This window comes from Squalius cephalus, assembly GCF_949319135.1.
Source record: "Squalius cephalus genome assembly, chromosome: 2".
NCBI lineage: Eukaryota > Metazoa > Chordata > Actinopteri > Cypriniformes > Leuciscidae > Squalius > Squalius cephalus.
The window spans coordinates 12,875,656-12,892,204 of NC_137123.1; the positions used below are offsets into that span (position 1 = coordinate 12,875,656).

Sequence of the window (16,549 nt, forward strand, 5' to 3'; positions counted from 1 at the left end):
GGAAATACATTGTGGCAATGAGAGTGATTAAAAAACAAGATATATTTCGCATTTTGTTGTACTTCATAAAACATTTAAAACATTTTGAGACACGGGGAAAATGAACAGTCACTCAACACTCAATACTCTCCACTTTTGAAACATATTGAACAGCATATTGAAAGCAGTGTGTTGAGTTTCTCCAGCTTAAGCAGTTATTTGGAAGAGAAATAAAACTTACAGTTTTGGTGTAACGAGTCCGAGATAACTACAACGCTATTACATGCTATCTTTTTTTACTAAAGCAGTAGGCTATATGAAATCAGATGTATTACCTACCACCATTTAGTTGTTTTGTGTTATTTAAAATATGTATAATATATCTTTTTTTTTTTAAACAATGCAATTATAATTTTTTTTGTTGAGAAAATGCAATTACGTTTCAGCCAACAGGGGGTGCTGCCCCCCCCCCCCCCCCCCCCCCCCCCCCCCCCCGCTAACTCCGCGCATGCTCAGAGTTGGAGTAAAACACTCCGCAGAAGTAGCAGTGCTTCGCCTTCTGAGAATATAGTTCCCAGTATGTACACGGTTAGAAGATGGCTGTGTCTCATGTGACCTTGTTATTTGTGACTATACAAATCACAACATGTAAACAGGAAAATGTTGGCGTTATTTTGTCACTTATATTGGGAGCAGTATGCTAGCTGTAGCCATTTACCTCCAGTCTTTGTGCTAAGCTAGGCTAGCAGTGGGTGCGTCAGACAGAGTTACAGCACGCACAGAGATGAGAAGGGTATGTATGGACTTATCTAACTCTGGGGGATACGGTGAATAAGCTAAAGTCCCAAAAAGTCGGCGTGTTCCTTTAAACTGTTTTAATTCTGTTTTATGTCTTGTACAATACTTTGGTTTCAACATCTGTTGTTTTAAAATATGCTTTATAAATCAATAGCTTAGCTTAGATATTAGCATAGCATACAGCTATCCGACATGTTTAGAGATAACATTTTTTTCACCATCTACGATATTTTTCAATAAAAATCTTCGATAACAAATATGATACTTATCCATAATTCTGTTTAAGAATTAATTATGACATGACATGCTTGTAATTAAAAAAATATATATTATGCCTTATTGCTTAATAACAATTAAAGGTAGGGTATGGGATTTGCAAAACGGCCGGCAGATTTTAAAAATACACAACTCAAATGTCCTATCTTCTTTCCTCCAAAGGCTGGCCCTGACTTCACCCATTCGAATAACATGGAGGGGGATGGGGGGAGGGGGGATGGTACAACCGTTTGATTGACGAACTTACTGTCCAATGATTCTAGGTGGTCTTGGAAATGATTGGCTGGAGTTTTTCGAGTCCTGCCCGTTCCACAGATGATAAAATTGCTTAATTTTAATTTCAGTGCTTCTAACTCAGTGGCTGTAAGTTGGTTAGGAATAGGATTTCAAAGTGATTTTGAAAAAATGGACAAAAAACAGAATCACATACCCCACCTTTAACTATGGCGCAAAACATTGTCAACTCTGTCTGCATTGCTGTGTCCCGTTCGTGCGCTGCGATTGCAAAACACAATGTCCATTGGCTTGTTCTGTTACCACTCAAAGGTTATTTGGCTCTCAGGCGGGATCCCAATTCGTCAGTTCCAATCGGACGTGACGTCTCCATTCCCTGGGGTTACATAAGTAACCTAGATGATCTCCATCTATTACTTTTCAATAAATCATCAACATCTAAACCTGTTATTTCTCAATAAGAACTTCTGTAGACGTCTGACAGTCAGTCTGGTTAGTAATAAGTTAGTAATAGTAATGAGTTTTGTGGGTCACCATTGTGTTGAAGAGTAGAGCCTGTGCTTCAGTCCAGGAGAAAACATTGATGAGATGCTGCATGTTGCGTCATTTAAAAAGCAGTTACCGTATTGCAGTGATGTCTATTAACTACTGTAAGTTAATGTTCTTTTTTAGTTTTAATTGTCTTTAGTTTATTCAGTTGAGTTTCAGACATGCACTAAGTATTTGCAGTTTAATAAACACAAATAAATGCAGAGTCTATTATTTTCTTAGCACTCTTTATGTCTTTGTATTAGCAACTTTGAGTAAAACATTCTTGAGAAATTTAAAGCAATCAGTTTCCTCAAGTTTTCTAAGTACACTCAACTAATTACATTTTACAGTGTAAATATATTCACATATTTTTCAATATATGAAAAGTGGCAATTTCTTAATTATTCAATATATTGTAATATATTAACGCAATATTATTTCAGAACATATTTAAGCCATTTAATAAATATGGAAACAGATGTTCTTTCAGTAAGGGTGGTTATTATTTGGCTATGATTGAGCCAGTGTCTCATGTCTGTAGTCCAGATTTGGGTCATCATGCATTTCTGTATGTGCGCTGAGAGAAACTGGCCTGACAACAATTTCTATCTGCATAGATGATTGTGAAGCACTTTTGTCCAACTTAAATTTCTGAATGTATCTCTCTTTCCTTCCCTGTGTACAACCGAGGTCAATAAGAAAAACTCAATACGCCAGATGATTAAAATTCCCCTTCTGTGTGATGTGTTATTTTCCTTTTCTAAACCAGTTTCCAGACCTGAACATCTCCACACAGCAGTGCTTGTGAGGTTTTGCTTCTTGAGTGTTCTAGAAAGGAGTAATTTACTCATTGCTATACAGATGTGAGGCATCACTGCATCGAATACATCTTCAATATCTTTTATTGTCCACATCAACTCCTGTCAGAAAGCGAATGTCAAGAATAATCATCTAGACCATTTTAATTTCAGTGATTCTGCTTGTTATCATCAGGTGTCTTCAGTAATCAGTAATCACTAAATTATCTCATTAACTTTAACACTGCTTCAGTGTTACTTATAACACTCTGAGAGTGTGGATTATATAAACACTGAGCAGATTTTGCTTTAAAGTATTTTAGGATTATTAAAATGAGATACACATTTAAAATATCACACAAAACAAATTATAATGTTGGATTTGTGATTCAGATTGGAAAAAGTAATTAAAATATTCTTGCAAGACACTGTATATTACACCATGATATAGTCAGCAGTCTAAAATGAACATTTTCAAATTTCATTACCTTTCATTTATTTATTAGACATAATTACAAAGTATTTTAGCTTTATTGAGAGTATGTAAGAGATGATGTTTAATTTCCTGTAATCAACAAATGTATAATTATGGAGCACATCCATCTCTCAGGAGTTTATCCTGGAGCGCAGAGATGCCGATGTACTGATCCCTGTATTCTGGAGTTTGACTTTCCTCTCTTGTCGGCCAGTATTCAACCCAGGTGTGCTCTTCAAAGATGTAGTGCACACTAAAACAACAGAATAAAATTACAGATTTAACTACACTGTATGCATTTACGAAGCACATGCATCCTTTCTATAAGGGTCAATGTACAATATGGATTTCCACAGTGATAAAGGAAGAATTCTTTCTATTCGTGTTGTTTTTATACATGTTTGACAATCATTTAATATACATTCTGTTTCACCTGAACAAAACATTTTAATAACAGGACAAAATACGGTATATAGAGATATTAGTGTCTAATGGAGTCTTCTCAGTTGTATGGTTTTTCTTGTCACAAATAGATTCCAGTATAATGCTTACATCGTGCTGTCTGTGTTTTGGCAGGCAAAAGTTTTTCATATATTCGTATTTTACAAACAAAATAGCTTCTTTGTCTTGTATTAAAAAATGTAACTTATGCCAATGTTTCTTTTCTAAGAATTAGCCTACTGCCTTATAATCAGATTGTTTTCCCCCCTTTAATGTTTTACCTGCCACCAGGTAAATCTGAACATGCAATATATCAAAATAACAGAGCCTGCTTTATTTATAAAAAAAAAAAATGCTTCTTGCATTCTGTTTTTTAATCAACACTTGGATGTGGGATAGTTTATAAAAAAAGCAACATTTTGAACAAAAATCTGATAAAATCACATGTTTGAAGACTTCGTCCAGATCGGATTCAGAACGATGATCAAAACACAGATGGAGTTGATCGAGTCCATTAACACCGCCAAAGCTTCAGTCGTTTCCTCTTCATGGGTCGACATTTGATTCAGTAACGTTAGGCAGTTTTGATTTATATGCTGTTTAATGATCACGTTATTTTACGTGCACAAGCAATGCTTCTATCGCTTGATCAGGAGATTCTGTAGTTTTCCAGAAGATGTGTAATAGCGCTCCCTACCGTATAACAGTGAAAACATGCATTACCAGAAATTTTCCGAAAAATCTGTCAATGGTGGGGAAAGAGTTAATCACTGGACAGTTACACCACCTACACATTTTAAACCCCACATAAACTCAAGTTCATCGCAGATGATTTGTATTCAAATCATTTAGTATTTGTTTTTACTTTTTCCCCCAAGTGTATTCAAGTCTATTTTAGGTTATTTAAAATGCATTTTGAGGAAAAAAATATAAATAAATAAAACTATCCCAACATTGAGCCATGAACAACCTTGTAAAGACTTTAAATACATAAAGTTCAGGCAAATCCTGTTATTCACAGACACAGAGTGGACACTTACGTTCCTCTGAGCCTTGGCAGGTCTTCGGATTTGCCTATGATGAGGTACGACTTGCCTTGTTTCAATCCTAAACTCTCTCTGCAACTGGGATGACCCAAAAATGGTCTGACTTTCCCCTCAACATCCTCGTCAGTGCCTACAGGACAGAACAGTGTTTAGAACACACTTTCTTTGCAATTCAAATTAGCCTCATGCTGAATATACACAGCAAAAACTCCAGTGTTAAATTAACACTCCTGGGAGTGTATATGAGTCCACACTCAAGAGTGTAAAGTGTTCAAATATGAGTGTTAAATTAACACTCAAGAGTTTTAAAGTTAATGAGATAATTAAGTGATTAATTTAGTGACGATTGAGCATTATTGAAGACCCCTGATGTTAACAAGCAGAATCACTGAAGGAGAAAATCACAAATTGTAAGTTACCATTATGGTGATCAGTGTTTGCTTTAGTTGGGCTCTTGACCCTTATATGTTTACTTGTCTGCTATTATTGATTCATAACAAGGTCAGATGAACAAAGAGACAATTTGATCTGATGGTGTTGGTTATGTTTTGACATAATCATGCTGTCATCAGAAAAACGAAACTGATTTAGAGAGTTAGGTTTACCTTGTTGATTATAGCAGCCTGTGATTCTAGATTATACTATGTTCAGAATTTTTAATATAATCAAAAAGATTTTTTTAAAGTTGTTCTGATGATAAGACTTTGAAAAAGTATTTGATTTGGACACACAGACATCAATAATCAGCCTGTGAATCTCAACAATGGTGACAATAGTAAAGCATGTTGCAGTGGCTGCCACCAATCACAACTCATTAATGGCTCCCATCATGCATTGCGGTATGAATAAATTATAATCTGAATTGTCTATGTAATTTACTTTTCCTAATTGAATATTCTGCTCGTCACCATTGTTGAGATGCATAGACTGAATCTTGATGTCTGTGTGTGCCTAAAATAAAGATGTTATTTGTTTGTTTTTTTCAAAACAACTTTTAAGAAATTCTATATATTATATCTAAAATTCTGGATATTTATGCAGAATCACAGTTATGCTGTGATCAACAACATAAATCTATGTCAGAAATAAGGATCTTAAAGAGTTCAGTGATCAAGTTCAAATGGTGATTGTCATAATATAACCAACACCATTATGGAGCTAGAATTGTGTCTTTATTACATGCGAGAAAATAAATGATCTGAGAGAGAAAAAAAAGTTTGAGAGAAAAAGTTATCACACTGATAGCAAAAAAGCATTTCATGAGAGAAAAAAGAATATTTGAGAGAAAAAGTTTTCATACCAATAGCAAAAATAATATTATTTGAGACTAAAAAAAGTTTTGAGAGAAAGTATTTTCTCACAGAACATAAAATTATTTCTGAGAAAAAAAAATTCCTCAAAATACTTTGAAAAAAAAAAACCTCTCAAATATATATTTTTTGCTATCAGTGTGAAAACATTTTCTCTAAAAAAAAAAAAAGTGTTTCTCTCAAAACATTTTTCTTTGCTCTCGATGCAATTTCTTGCTCTCGTGTCAGGATTTTGCTTTTGCTGTGAAAATTGTGTCATGGGCGGGGCCACGTTCCTATTGGCCAGTCGGGTGAGCATCGTCTTGTCTGGGGAGTCGAACTAAATCATTACACCATTGTTCGGTTCACCGGCATAGATGCCGCCTCTGCCTTAGTTGAGCACGGACACTCCAATGTTTGGGAATTTAAAATTAATTTGCTATATTTCAGATTAATATAGGCCTATTTGTTTCCTTAATTTTAATTAACTTAACTTTATTCTCATCTGAATTATAAATAATTTATTTCTGTATAAAATAATACTACCATTAAAAACGCATTTGATTTTCTTTTTTAATCAATGTAGAATGTGTAACTTAAAAATAACCAATGCAATACCAATGCAATATGATGAATGTCCAAAAGATTAGATAATTTTTGCTTTTAAACAGTGTGTGTGTGATTTTGGTTTGACACAAAATTGGGTGACAGTTGTAGGTTACAGTTTGACAAAAGCATGTTTTACACAAATATAAGTAGGCTAAACACTTTGCAGTTTTATGCAGTTTTATGTTTCCTCTGTTCAATCACCCTTTTATACTGTTCGATCGCTCCCGTCTCTCTCTCTCTCTCTCTCTCTCTCACACACACACACACACTCTCTCTCACACACACACACACACACACACACATACACACACACACTCTCACTCACTCACACACACACACACACACACACACACACACACACACACACACACACACACACACACACACACCAGCATTGCAATCTTGACATAGCAGCTTGATCAGTTTTTTTTTCAAAGTATTTTGAGAGAGATTTTTTTTCCTCGGAAATAATTAAAAAAATGTAAAATTTATATTTTTTTATGTTCAATGAGAAAATACTTTCTCTCAAAACTTTTTTAGTCTCAAATATTATTATTTTTTGCTATTGGTATGAAAACTTTTTCTCTCAAATATTCTTTTTTCTCTCATGAAATGCTTTTTTGCTATCAGTGTGATAACTTTTTCTCTCAAACTTTTTTTTCTCTCTCAGATCATTTTATTTTCTCGCATGTAATAAAGACACTATTCTAGCTCCATACACCATCAGATCACTTTTTTTCTTTGTTCATCTGGCAGTTATAACTTAGATACAACAGCCAAACAAATTTGTGATTTTCTCCTTCAGTGATTTTGCTTGTTAACATCAGGTGTCTTCAATAATGCTCAATCATCACTAAATTAATCACTTAATTATCTCATTAACTTTAACACTCTTGAGTGTTAATTTAACACTCATATTTGAACACTTTACACTCTTGAGTGTGGACTCATATACACTCCCAGGAGTGTTAATTTAACACTGAAGTTTTTGCTGTGTGTATCTGAGAGAAAAAAAAATGCATTAAACAAGAATCAGACACATTTCATATGCAGTTCATGAGCATGGAGAGAACGTTGAACCGTACCTTCTTTCAGCACTTGCTCCACCTTCAAGTGATAGATGTCAGTGTCCTGTGCCAGATCCATCTTATCCACTTTCACTTTATAAACTGTCAAACATAAGTGTAATATTGTTACTGGCATAATAACTGATTAGATTGGATCTCAGTGGCAGAAGTCAAACGTTCAAAAACTCCAGACTGATCAGACTGCTCACTGACTGAATGATTCTGTTCTTGAGTTAAAAGCACAGTGGAAGGGAAGATTTACAGTGATTTAAAAGTGAAATTTGGGTCTGTTCCTCTCACAAAGCTTTCATTTGGCTTCAGGAGATATGGAAAACGTGTAAAGTAAGGGGGAAGGGGAGGGGGGGGGGGGGTTGTAAATAATGAATCCTGATTAAAGTATGACAGTGAATTAACGGAGAACTGAATGCATTTACCATAACTCATGCCAAATCCACAGGCATTATTCATACGTTCATACTCTTGTTTTTTTGGTATGTTTTTCTTCTGGTAAGAGCAGTTTTCTGTGTTCAGAGAAGTTCATGTTTATACACACGTATACACTTGTAATCACACACATGCACACAAATTGTTTGTTTCCTCATTTGTATACAAGAATACGGTAATAATAATACAAAAAAATCATAATTTAATATTTAAAATTACACTGCAGTTAACCAAAAAAAAAAAACAACTACAACACTTCTGGATATGGTCACTTTATACTATTATGTGTGTGTGATAATACCTTCTGCACATGTGCACATATCTCCTTTACACAGTCTGTATATAGCGCCATCTGCCCTTTCAGGGTGGTAGAACTTTGAACAGCGTGCATCTGAAACAAATACACACAGGTTTAATTAGTAATAAGTGAAGCTGGTAATGCTATTTTTTGGAGTTGTTTAATCCTCTTCTGCTGAGATCTTCACAGATTTAATGTCTTCTGTGGCTGAAGTCAGTTGTAGTTCTTGTGTTTCACTTTTTCTGTTCTTGTTAATCGTCTGTCCTTCAGTGATTCTGCTTGTTAACCTCAGATGTTCATCACTAATGCTCAATCATCAGTTAATTAATCACTGAATTATATCATTAACTTCAACATTGCTTCAGTATTACTCCAACATTTTTGTGTTTAAAAAAAAAAAAAAAAAACCGGGTGAAGCGTAATTTAACGGTAATAAACTGTAAATTAATTTATGGCATAAAACTGTAGAAAAACAGCATTTTCAGTGCACTCAACTGTAGAAAGGTCACAGTACTATCAGTATAAATTAGTATAAAAACTGTTTGAAGCAATCGGTTTCCCAAATGATATGAGTTACCTTCCAAGGAATCTTTACGGTAACATACTGTTAAAAAGGAGAGCTGTAAATTAACGGTAAAGGGCTGTAAATAACAGTACATTGCTGGCCACCACATCTGCCAGCAGATAACCATTATTTTACAGAGCAATTTTTTAACACTTGTTCATAATATTATATAACAATTCTTCAGTCATTCATTACTAAGTCACAACTGCATTTCTGAGTGCTTCTTTGATTGTCTGTTCCATGGTTTTGGCCCTGTTGAGTGTTTTTGCCTATAATCTTGAATAACCTCTGAGTTCCTTGTTGTTTGGGGTGGCTCTAAGGAAATGTTGCTCTATGGCAATGCTGTACCACAATGGAAAATGGTCAAAAAAGTAATTTTTCTATAAAATTATGATTTTCTTTGCTATTTACATGCATATTTATTTTGGAAATTGATAGATTTATATACTTGGAACTCAAACCAAAGCATGCAAACCAAAAATAAGTAGATCCCTATTATTTAATCCCTACCATTCCCTATCATTTGGCTATCTCATCCACACTCTTATCACATGGAAGAGCTAGCTCTGCACTCTTCCTGTTGCCCTTTCCATAAAATATTGATGTATTCATTTTCTGAAAAGAAGAAATCATTTTGTTGACAACTATACTACAAAAATCACCTTAAATAACCACAAATAAATAACTGCAAATAAATAACTGCAATCATATTGTTGATGCTACTATCTATAAAAAATCCCAATCAGGAAATACATTAGCCTACTGCAATTCCACTGTGGTAGAGCGGTGCCATATGGAAACTATTGATATTCTCTCAATTTACTGTAAAACTGTTAGACTAAGTTGATTTGTGAATAAAAAATATCTAATTAACATTAGATGGTGCAAACATTTTTTTTTTTAATTCCCCCTTGAGAAAAGATGTTTGGAAATGAGGTTAATAGAGTAATTTCTGGAGCAGTTCAACAGTCTTCAGTGTGAGGGACAGTGGAGAAAAGAGTTTTGGAGGAACATTCAAATACTTAATGGCACTGAATTAACATTTTAATTTGAGAGCTTCAGTTTAATTGTTTTTATAGATAAAAGAAATAGTGTGTGTACATGCAGCAATAGCTCACCTGGTGAGTAAAATTCATATATTGTGACGGCAGCAGGTTGAAGCAGACCCACATTAAACATCTTGTGCATTCTGAAGGAAAGTCTTTCTGTCTCTTTACGAGAAACCTAATGAGACAAAAAAATTAAAGCAAATTTACATGATATTAAATATCAAATTGTACAATTGAAACTGCCCACATTAACATTTGCACAAGCGACAACTAATAACTAAAAACTAATAATGTGTGTCAAATTTAAAACAATTTTTGTAGTCAAAATTATTAATTATATTTGCATTTGAATTGTGATTGGGGTTTCTTTCTTGCATTCATTTAACAATGTACAGCTGCAATTACACTGCAAAAACAGTATTCTATTTTGCATAGCTGATAGAAAAAAATATACATGTAAACATAATTTAGATCTATATATTCAAGTATCATGTGAAATATGATTCTGATAAGCAGTCTGTAATGTACCAAAGTTACGTGGACCCACATGCCCTTACAGATAATGAGCATCTTGGAACAATAGCCAAACCGAATCTAGAATTCATCAATACTGTGATATTAAGCAAAACAATATCACAGACTTGAAAATAAATTTGGTTTCATGATAAAAAAAATAAATAAAAAAATCAGTTTTTGACATCATCGGGCAGTAGAAGTTGTTTGAAATACCTTATCCAAGTAGAGGATGAGGGATCCTCGCTCTGACAGCACTTTATTCTTTTCATATTTCTGAATGTATCTCTCCTTCCCCGTGGACAACTGAGGGCAAGAAAATGAGAAAAATAACTCAGTGCATCACATGATGACCAACATGTTTTATGGTCTATCTGGAGATGTGAGGCAATTCTGCATCAGTTTATCATCATAATACCTCTTTAAGATCATTTTCTTCAACATCAAATCCTGTCGGTATGCCAATGTCCAGAATAGTCATAGTGGCGTCAGTTTTATCACTTTTGTAGCTGTAAAGATGGAGATAAAGTGCAGGTTTTATTAACAGGTTTCGTAAGTCTTCAGTTTTCCTCCATCAACTAATTCTGCGTTTAAGGCTGCTTTCACACTAGAGCTTTACATGCAAACCTGAGTCCGTTTGATGTCAGATTTCTTATATTGTAGTATAGCGTAGAGCTGCTTGTCTCTGAAGATTCCCCGAATTTGGAAATCCAAAAAACGTTTAAACCCATCTAAGGTTAAAAATTTAATTGATGTTCAACAAATAAAAAACAGCTATAATACAGATGAGCAAATGCTAAAGCTTGGGTTGCTGAATATTCGATCGCTTACTTCAAAAGCACCCATTTTTAATGATATGATTTCAGATAATAACCTAGATGTGCTGTGTTTGACAGAAACCTGGCTAAAACCAAACGATTACATTACTTTAAATGAGTCCACCCCGCAAGATTACTGTTATAAACATGAGCCTCGTCTGAAACGCAAAGGGGGTGGTGTTGCTGTAATTTATAGTATTATTTTCAAAACCACTAAGAAATCAAGTTGTAAATATAATTCTTTTGAAGTGTTAGTGCTTAATGTAAAAATATATAGTATAAATGATAAATCACGTTTGAGATTTGTGCTGGCTACTGTATACAGGCCACCAGGGCACCATACAGACTGTATCAAAGAATTTGCAGACTTTCTATCAGAATTAATATTGACTGCAGATAAAGTACTAATTGTTGGTGATTTTAATATACACATCGGTAATGAAAAGGATGCATTGGGTTTGGCATTTAAAGACATTGTAAACTCTATTGGAGTTAGACAACACGTGTCAGGACCTACACATCGTCGTAATCATACTCTAGATCTAATATTATCACACGGAATAGATGTGGATGCCGTTGAAATTCTGCAGCAGAGTGATGACATCTCAGATCATTATCTAGTCTCGTGTAAATTACATTTAGCCAAGGCTGCAAAACCGACTCCGTGTTTCAAATATGTTAGACCTATCACTCCTGCCACTAAAGATTGCTTTATTAATAATCTTCCTGATCAGTTTCATCATCTCAGCATCCCGGATAGCTTAGAGGAACTTGATATTGCGACAGAAACATTTAACTCTCTCTTTTAACATTTAACATCGCTTAAAGAAGATAGAAAATAGTCCAACGCCGTGGTACAACGAGCACACTCGGGCCCTTAAGAGAGCAGCCAGAAAAATGGAGCGCAACTGGACGAAAACAAAACTAGAGGTATTTCGCATTTCATGGAAGGAGAGCTCAATTGCATACAGAGAGGCCTTAAAAGCTGCTAGATCTGCTTATTTTACAACCCTATTAGAAGAAAATAAACATAATCCTAGGTATTTATTTGAAACAGTGGCTAAACTAACGAAAAAGAAAGCTTCAAACACAGAAGTTTCCAAGCAGCACAGCAGTAATGACTTTATGAACTTCTTCACTTATAAGATTGATAATATCAGGGACAAAATTATACTGTAACTATGCAACCGTCTACTACAGGATCGCATCAGGCAGTGCATTGTAGTCTCCCTGAGGAAAAATTTGATTCATTCGTTGCTATAGGAGAGGAAGAATTTACTACACTCGTTAAATCATCTAAATCTACAACATGTATGTTAGACCCTATACCGACTAAGCTACTGAAAGAGATGCTTCCAGAGGTCATAGATCCTCTTCTTACTATCATTAATTCATCTCTGTCTCTAGGATATGTACCAAAAACCTTTAAACTGGCTATGATTAAACCGCTTGTTAAAAAACGCAACTTGATCCTACAGAATTAGTCAATTACAGGCCGATCTCGAATCTACCTTTTCTGTCAAAGATACTAGAAAAGGCAGTATCTTCACAACTGTGTTCCTTTCTTGAAAGAAATGATATCTGCGAGGATTTCCAGTCAGGATTTAGACCGTACCATAGTACCGAGACAGCTCTCGTTAGAGTCACAAATGATTTACTCTTATCATCCGATCGTGGTTGTATCTCTCTATTAGTGTTACTCGATCTTAGTGCTGCATTTGACACCATTGACCACAACATTCTTTTAAATAGACTAGAAAACTATGTTGGCATTAGTGGAATTGCACTAGCATGGTTTAAATCATACTTATCTGACCGTTATCAGTTTGTAAAAGTGAATGAAGAGATGTCTTATCGATCACAAGTTCAGTATGGCGTACCACAAGGCTCAGTACTAGGACCGCTGCTGTTCACTCTGTACATGCTACCATTAGGAGATATCATTAGAAAACATGGAATTAGCTTCCACTGTTATGCAGACGATACTCAGCTCTATATTTCTTCAAAACCTAACGAAACTTACCAATTCACTAAATTAACAGAATGCATAGCTGATATAAAAAATTGGATGACTAGTAATTTCCTACTACTAAATTCTGAAAAAACAGAGATTAAAAAACTAATTATTGGACAAAAAACTCCCACACGTAATAACCTAGAATACTGTCTAACACTTGATGGCTGCTCTGTTAAGTCTTCGTCGTCGGTTAGGAACCTGGGTGTGCTCTTTGATACCAAACTTTCATTTGAAAGTCACGTGTCTAGTATCTGTAAAACCGCATTTTTCCATCTTAAAAATATATCTAAATTACGCCATATGCTCTCATTGACAAATGCGGAACAATTAGTTCATGTGTTCATGACCTCAAGGCTAGATTATTGTAATGCTCTACTGGGTGGTTGCCCTGCACGCTTAATAAACAAACTACAGCTAGTTCAAAACGCAGCAGCTCGAGTTCTTACCAGAACCAGGAAGTATGACCATATTAGCCCAGTTCTGTCAAAACTGCACTGGCTCCCTATTAAACATCGCATCAATTTAAAAATATTGCTGATTACTTACAAAGCACTAAATGGTTTAGCTCCGCAGTACTTGAGCGAGCTCTTAACGCATTATAGTCCGTCACGTCTATTGCGATCTCAAAATTCCGGCCAGTTGATAATACCTAGAATATCAAAATGGACTGCTGGCGGTAGATCCTTCTCCTATTTAGCACCAAAACTTTGGAACAGTCTTCCTACCATTGTCCGGGAAGCAGACACACTCTGTCAGTTCAAAGCTAGATTAAAGACACATCTCTTTGACCTAGCATACACATAATACATTATAGACTTCTATAATTCAGTGTTAGGCTGCATAGATTAGGTCAGCTGGAACCGGGAACACTTCCCATAAATCCTGATGTACTTGTTACATCATGAGAAGAATGGCATCTACGCTAATTTTAGTGTCTTTGTTTATCCCGAGGTTTTCCTGCAGCCTGCCGGATCCAGGCCGTATCCAGATCTGATGAAGGACCTGCGCCTGGACCCGATGACAACACAGTGCTGAAGTGCCAACTAGTCTCTCCCTATGGAGGATCCCTTTACCACTCTACAGATAAAGCGTTGTCGGGAAACTCAATTTGCGTACCTACCCCGAATTGATTGATAAAATAAAATAAAATTCTGTATCAACACTATAAGGAAACACCAGTACTTTGTTTAGGCTTGGTTTGTAGGGAATTACAAACCTGCGCACATATTTTCAAACGCACATAACTATAGAACCCGTTCTTAATGCGCATCTGAACGCCATCAGCGTTTCTCACAGGTTCCCGTTTAAAGTCTGTGTAGAGAGAATTGTGTCGTCTTAGCGGCCCCTAATTTAATAACAAATGATCGTTGCGACGGAAGCGAATCAATCAAAACTAACTTTAGCTGGAAAATAACTTTATTAAAGAACCGCTATAAAGCTAAAACAATCTTACCTTAAATTATACGTTTATCTCTGTAAAGCTGCTTTGAAACAATCTACATTGTTAAAAGCGCTATATAAATGAAGATGACTTGACTTGACTCTGAATAAACTCTTTTTTCAGTGTCAGAACGCAGTGAAACTGGAGTCTCCCCTGATATCATTATCTAACTGTCCCTGGTACTCACATTCATGAAGCAAACATACAGCGAATGTGCACAGCAAAATCCCCAGTGTTAAATTAACACTCCTCAGTGTTTATATGTGTCCACACTACAGAGTGTTAAAAATTAACACTGAAGCAGTGTTGAAGTTAATGAGTTAATTAAGTTAACACTGAAGCAGTGTTGAAGTTAATGAGTTAATTAAGTTAACACTGAAGCAGTGGTGAAGTTAATAAGATAATTAAGTGATTAATTAAGTGATGATTGGCCATTAGTGGTGACACCTGATGGTAACAAGCAGACTCACTGAAAGAGAAACAAGAACAGAAAAGAGAAACACAAGAACTACTGACTTCGAGCCATTATTGCACTTATTATTTTACCAGTTTGACTTTATTTCTGTCATACATCTACACATGTTCTTATTTAGATTTAACAGAAGTTTAGATGGTAATGTTTTATGGAATGTTTCGTTTCATGTCACCATTATGGTGATCAGTGTTTGCTTTAGTTGGGCTGCTCTTGACCCTTTTTTTTTTTTAATATTAGTTTTTCTCTGGTTGCTACAACTCTATGTTTATAAAGCACATTTGTTGTGGCAAGAAAAACTATGATTTGGGCTGTGTTTCCTGAAAACATCGCAAGCCCAATTTGATCGTATAGACCATTTGTTGCAGTTGGTCAGCAATCAAGTCAAGTTTAAGATGCTTTTGGAAATTCAGCCCTGGTTATGTTTCAATGATGAAATTACTAGTGGCCTGATTCAATGATGTCACCCAGCATTATAAACTGATTATCCACATGTTTTATTAATTTTTCACTACAGTAGTTACTTCCAGCAATGTTTTATAGATCTGAAGGAATTGAAATCACACACTGACATCAAGAATCTACATATGAATCTCAACAATGGTGACAATCAAACAAATGCTTAATGTTGCAGTGCATGATGGGAGCCACCAATCAGAATGCATCAATGGCTGACATCATGCATTGCAGCATGAATAAATTATGCAGCTGAATTGTCCTGTAATTTTCATTGTTTTTTCTGTTGGCTTTTATTTTGCTATTGTTTTGTTCTGACTTTAGTAGCTTGTTTTGTGATGTTCAGAGTTTATCTGTTTGTCACTAGTTTGTTTTTTGTCACCATTGTTGAGACTCATATGCTGATTCTTGATGTCTGTGTTTAAACATTATAACTGCTTTGCACAAAGTATTTTCAAAATTTTTAATAGTGCTGTTGGATCTCAAACTGTAGAATCTCAGAGCTACAACCACCAATACTAAAACAAGACATCAAGCATATAGTCAAAGATTTAGACTCTCACATCAGTGAATCAGGTCACTACATGATAATGTTTTTATCATCAAAACATATTGTGAGCAGGTCATGTTTTCTCTTGCAGTAACAAATGTGCTTTAAAAACACAGAGTTGTAGCAACCAGAGAAAAACTAATATTAAAAAATAAAAAGTGTCAAGAGCCCAACTAAAGCAAACACTGACCACCAAAATGGTAACTTGAAAAGAAAAATTCCATAAAATATTACCGTCTAAACTTCTGTTGACTCTCAAGAACTTTTGTCGATGTATGACAGAAATAAAGTCAAACTGGTAATAATAAGTGCAACAATGTGTAATGACTCGAAGTCAGTAGTTCTTGTGTTTCTCTTTTTTCTGTTATTGTTTTTTCTCTTTCC

The 16,549-nt window shown here is 35.1% G+C and overlaps 1 protein-coding gene across 2 annotated transcripts in view; it reads right to left on the bottom strand.

Annotated features, from left to right (window-relative positions):
* Window positions 1–2,056: 2,056 nt before the first annotated feature.
* The window catches only part of LOC307152052 (complement C3-like), a 271,787-nt gene continuing 257,294 nt past the window's right edge, over window positions 2,057–16,549 (bottom strand). For both annotated transcript variants that reach the window (XM_079860447.1, XM_079860448.1), the window contains 8 exons: window positions 10,830–10,920; window positions 10,628–10,717; window positions 9,968–10,073; window positions 8,288–8,377; window positions 7,977–8,063; window positions 7,561–7,644; window positions 4,572–4,707; window positions 2,057–3,343 (listed from right to left, as the gene is read on the bottom strand). In XM_079860447.1, the coding sequence (XP_079716573.1) occupies window positions 3,202–3,343; window positions 4,572–4,707; window positions 7,561–7,644; window positions 7,977–8,063; window positions 8,288–8,377; window positions 9,968–10,073; window positions 10,628–10,717; window positions 10,830–10,920 (826 nt within the window). In that variant the 3' untranslated portion in view covers window positions 2,057–3,201. The remainder of the gene's footprint in view (window positions 3,344–4,571; window positions 4,708–7,560; window positions 7,645–7,976; window positions 8,064–8,287; window positions 8,378–9,967; window positions 10,074–10,627; window positions 10,718–10,829; window positions 10,921–16,549) is intronic.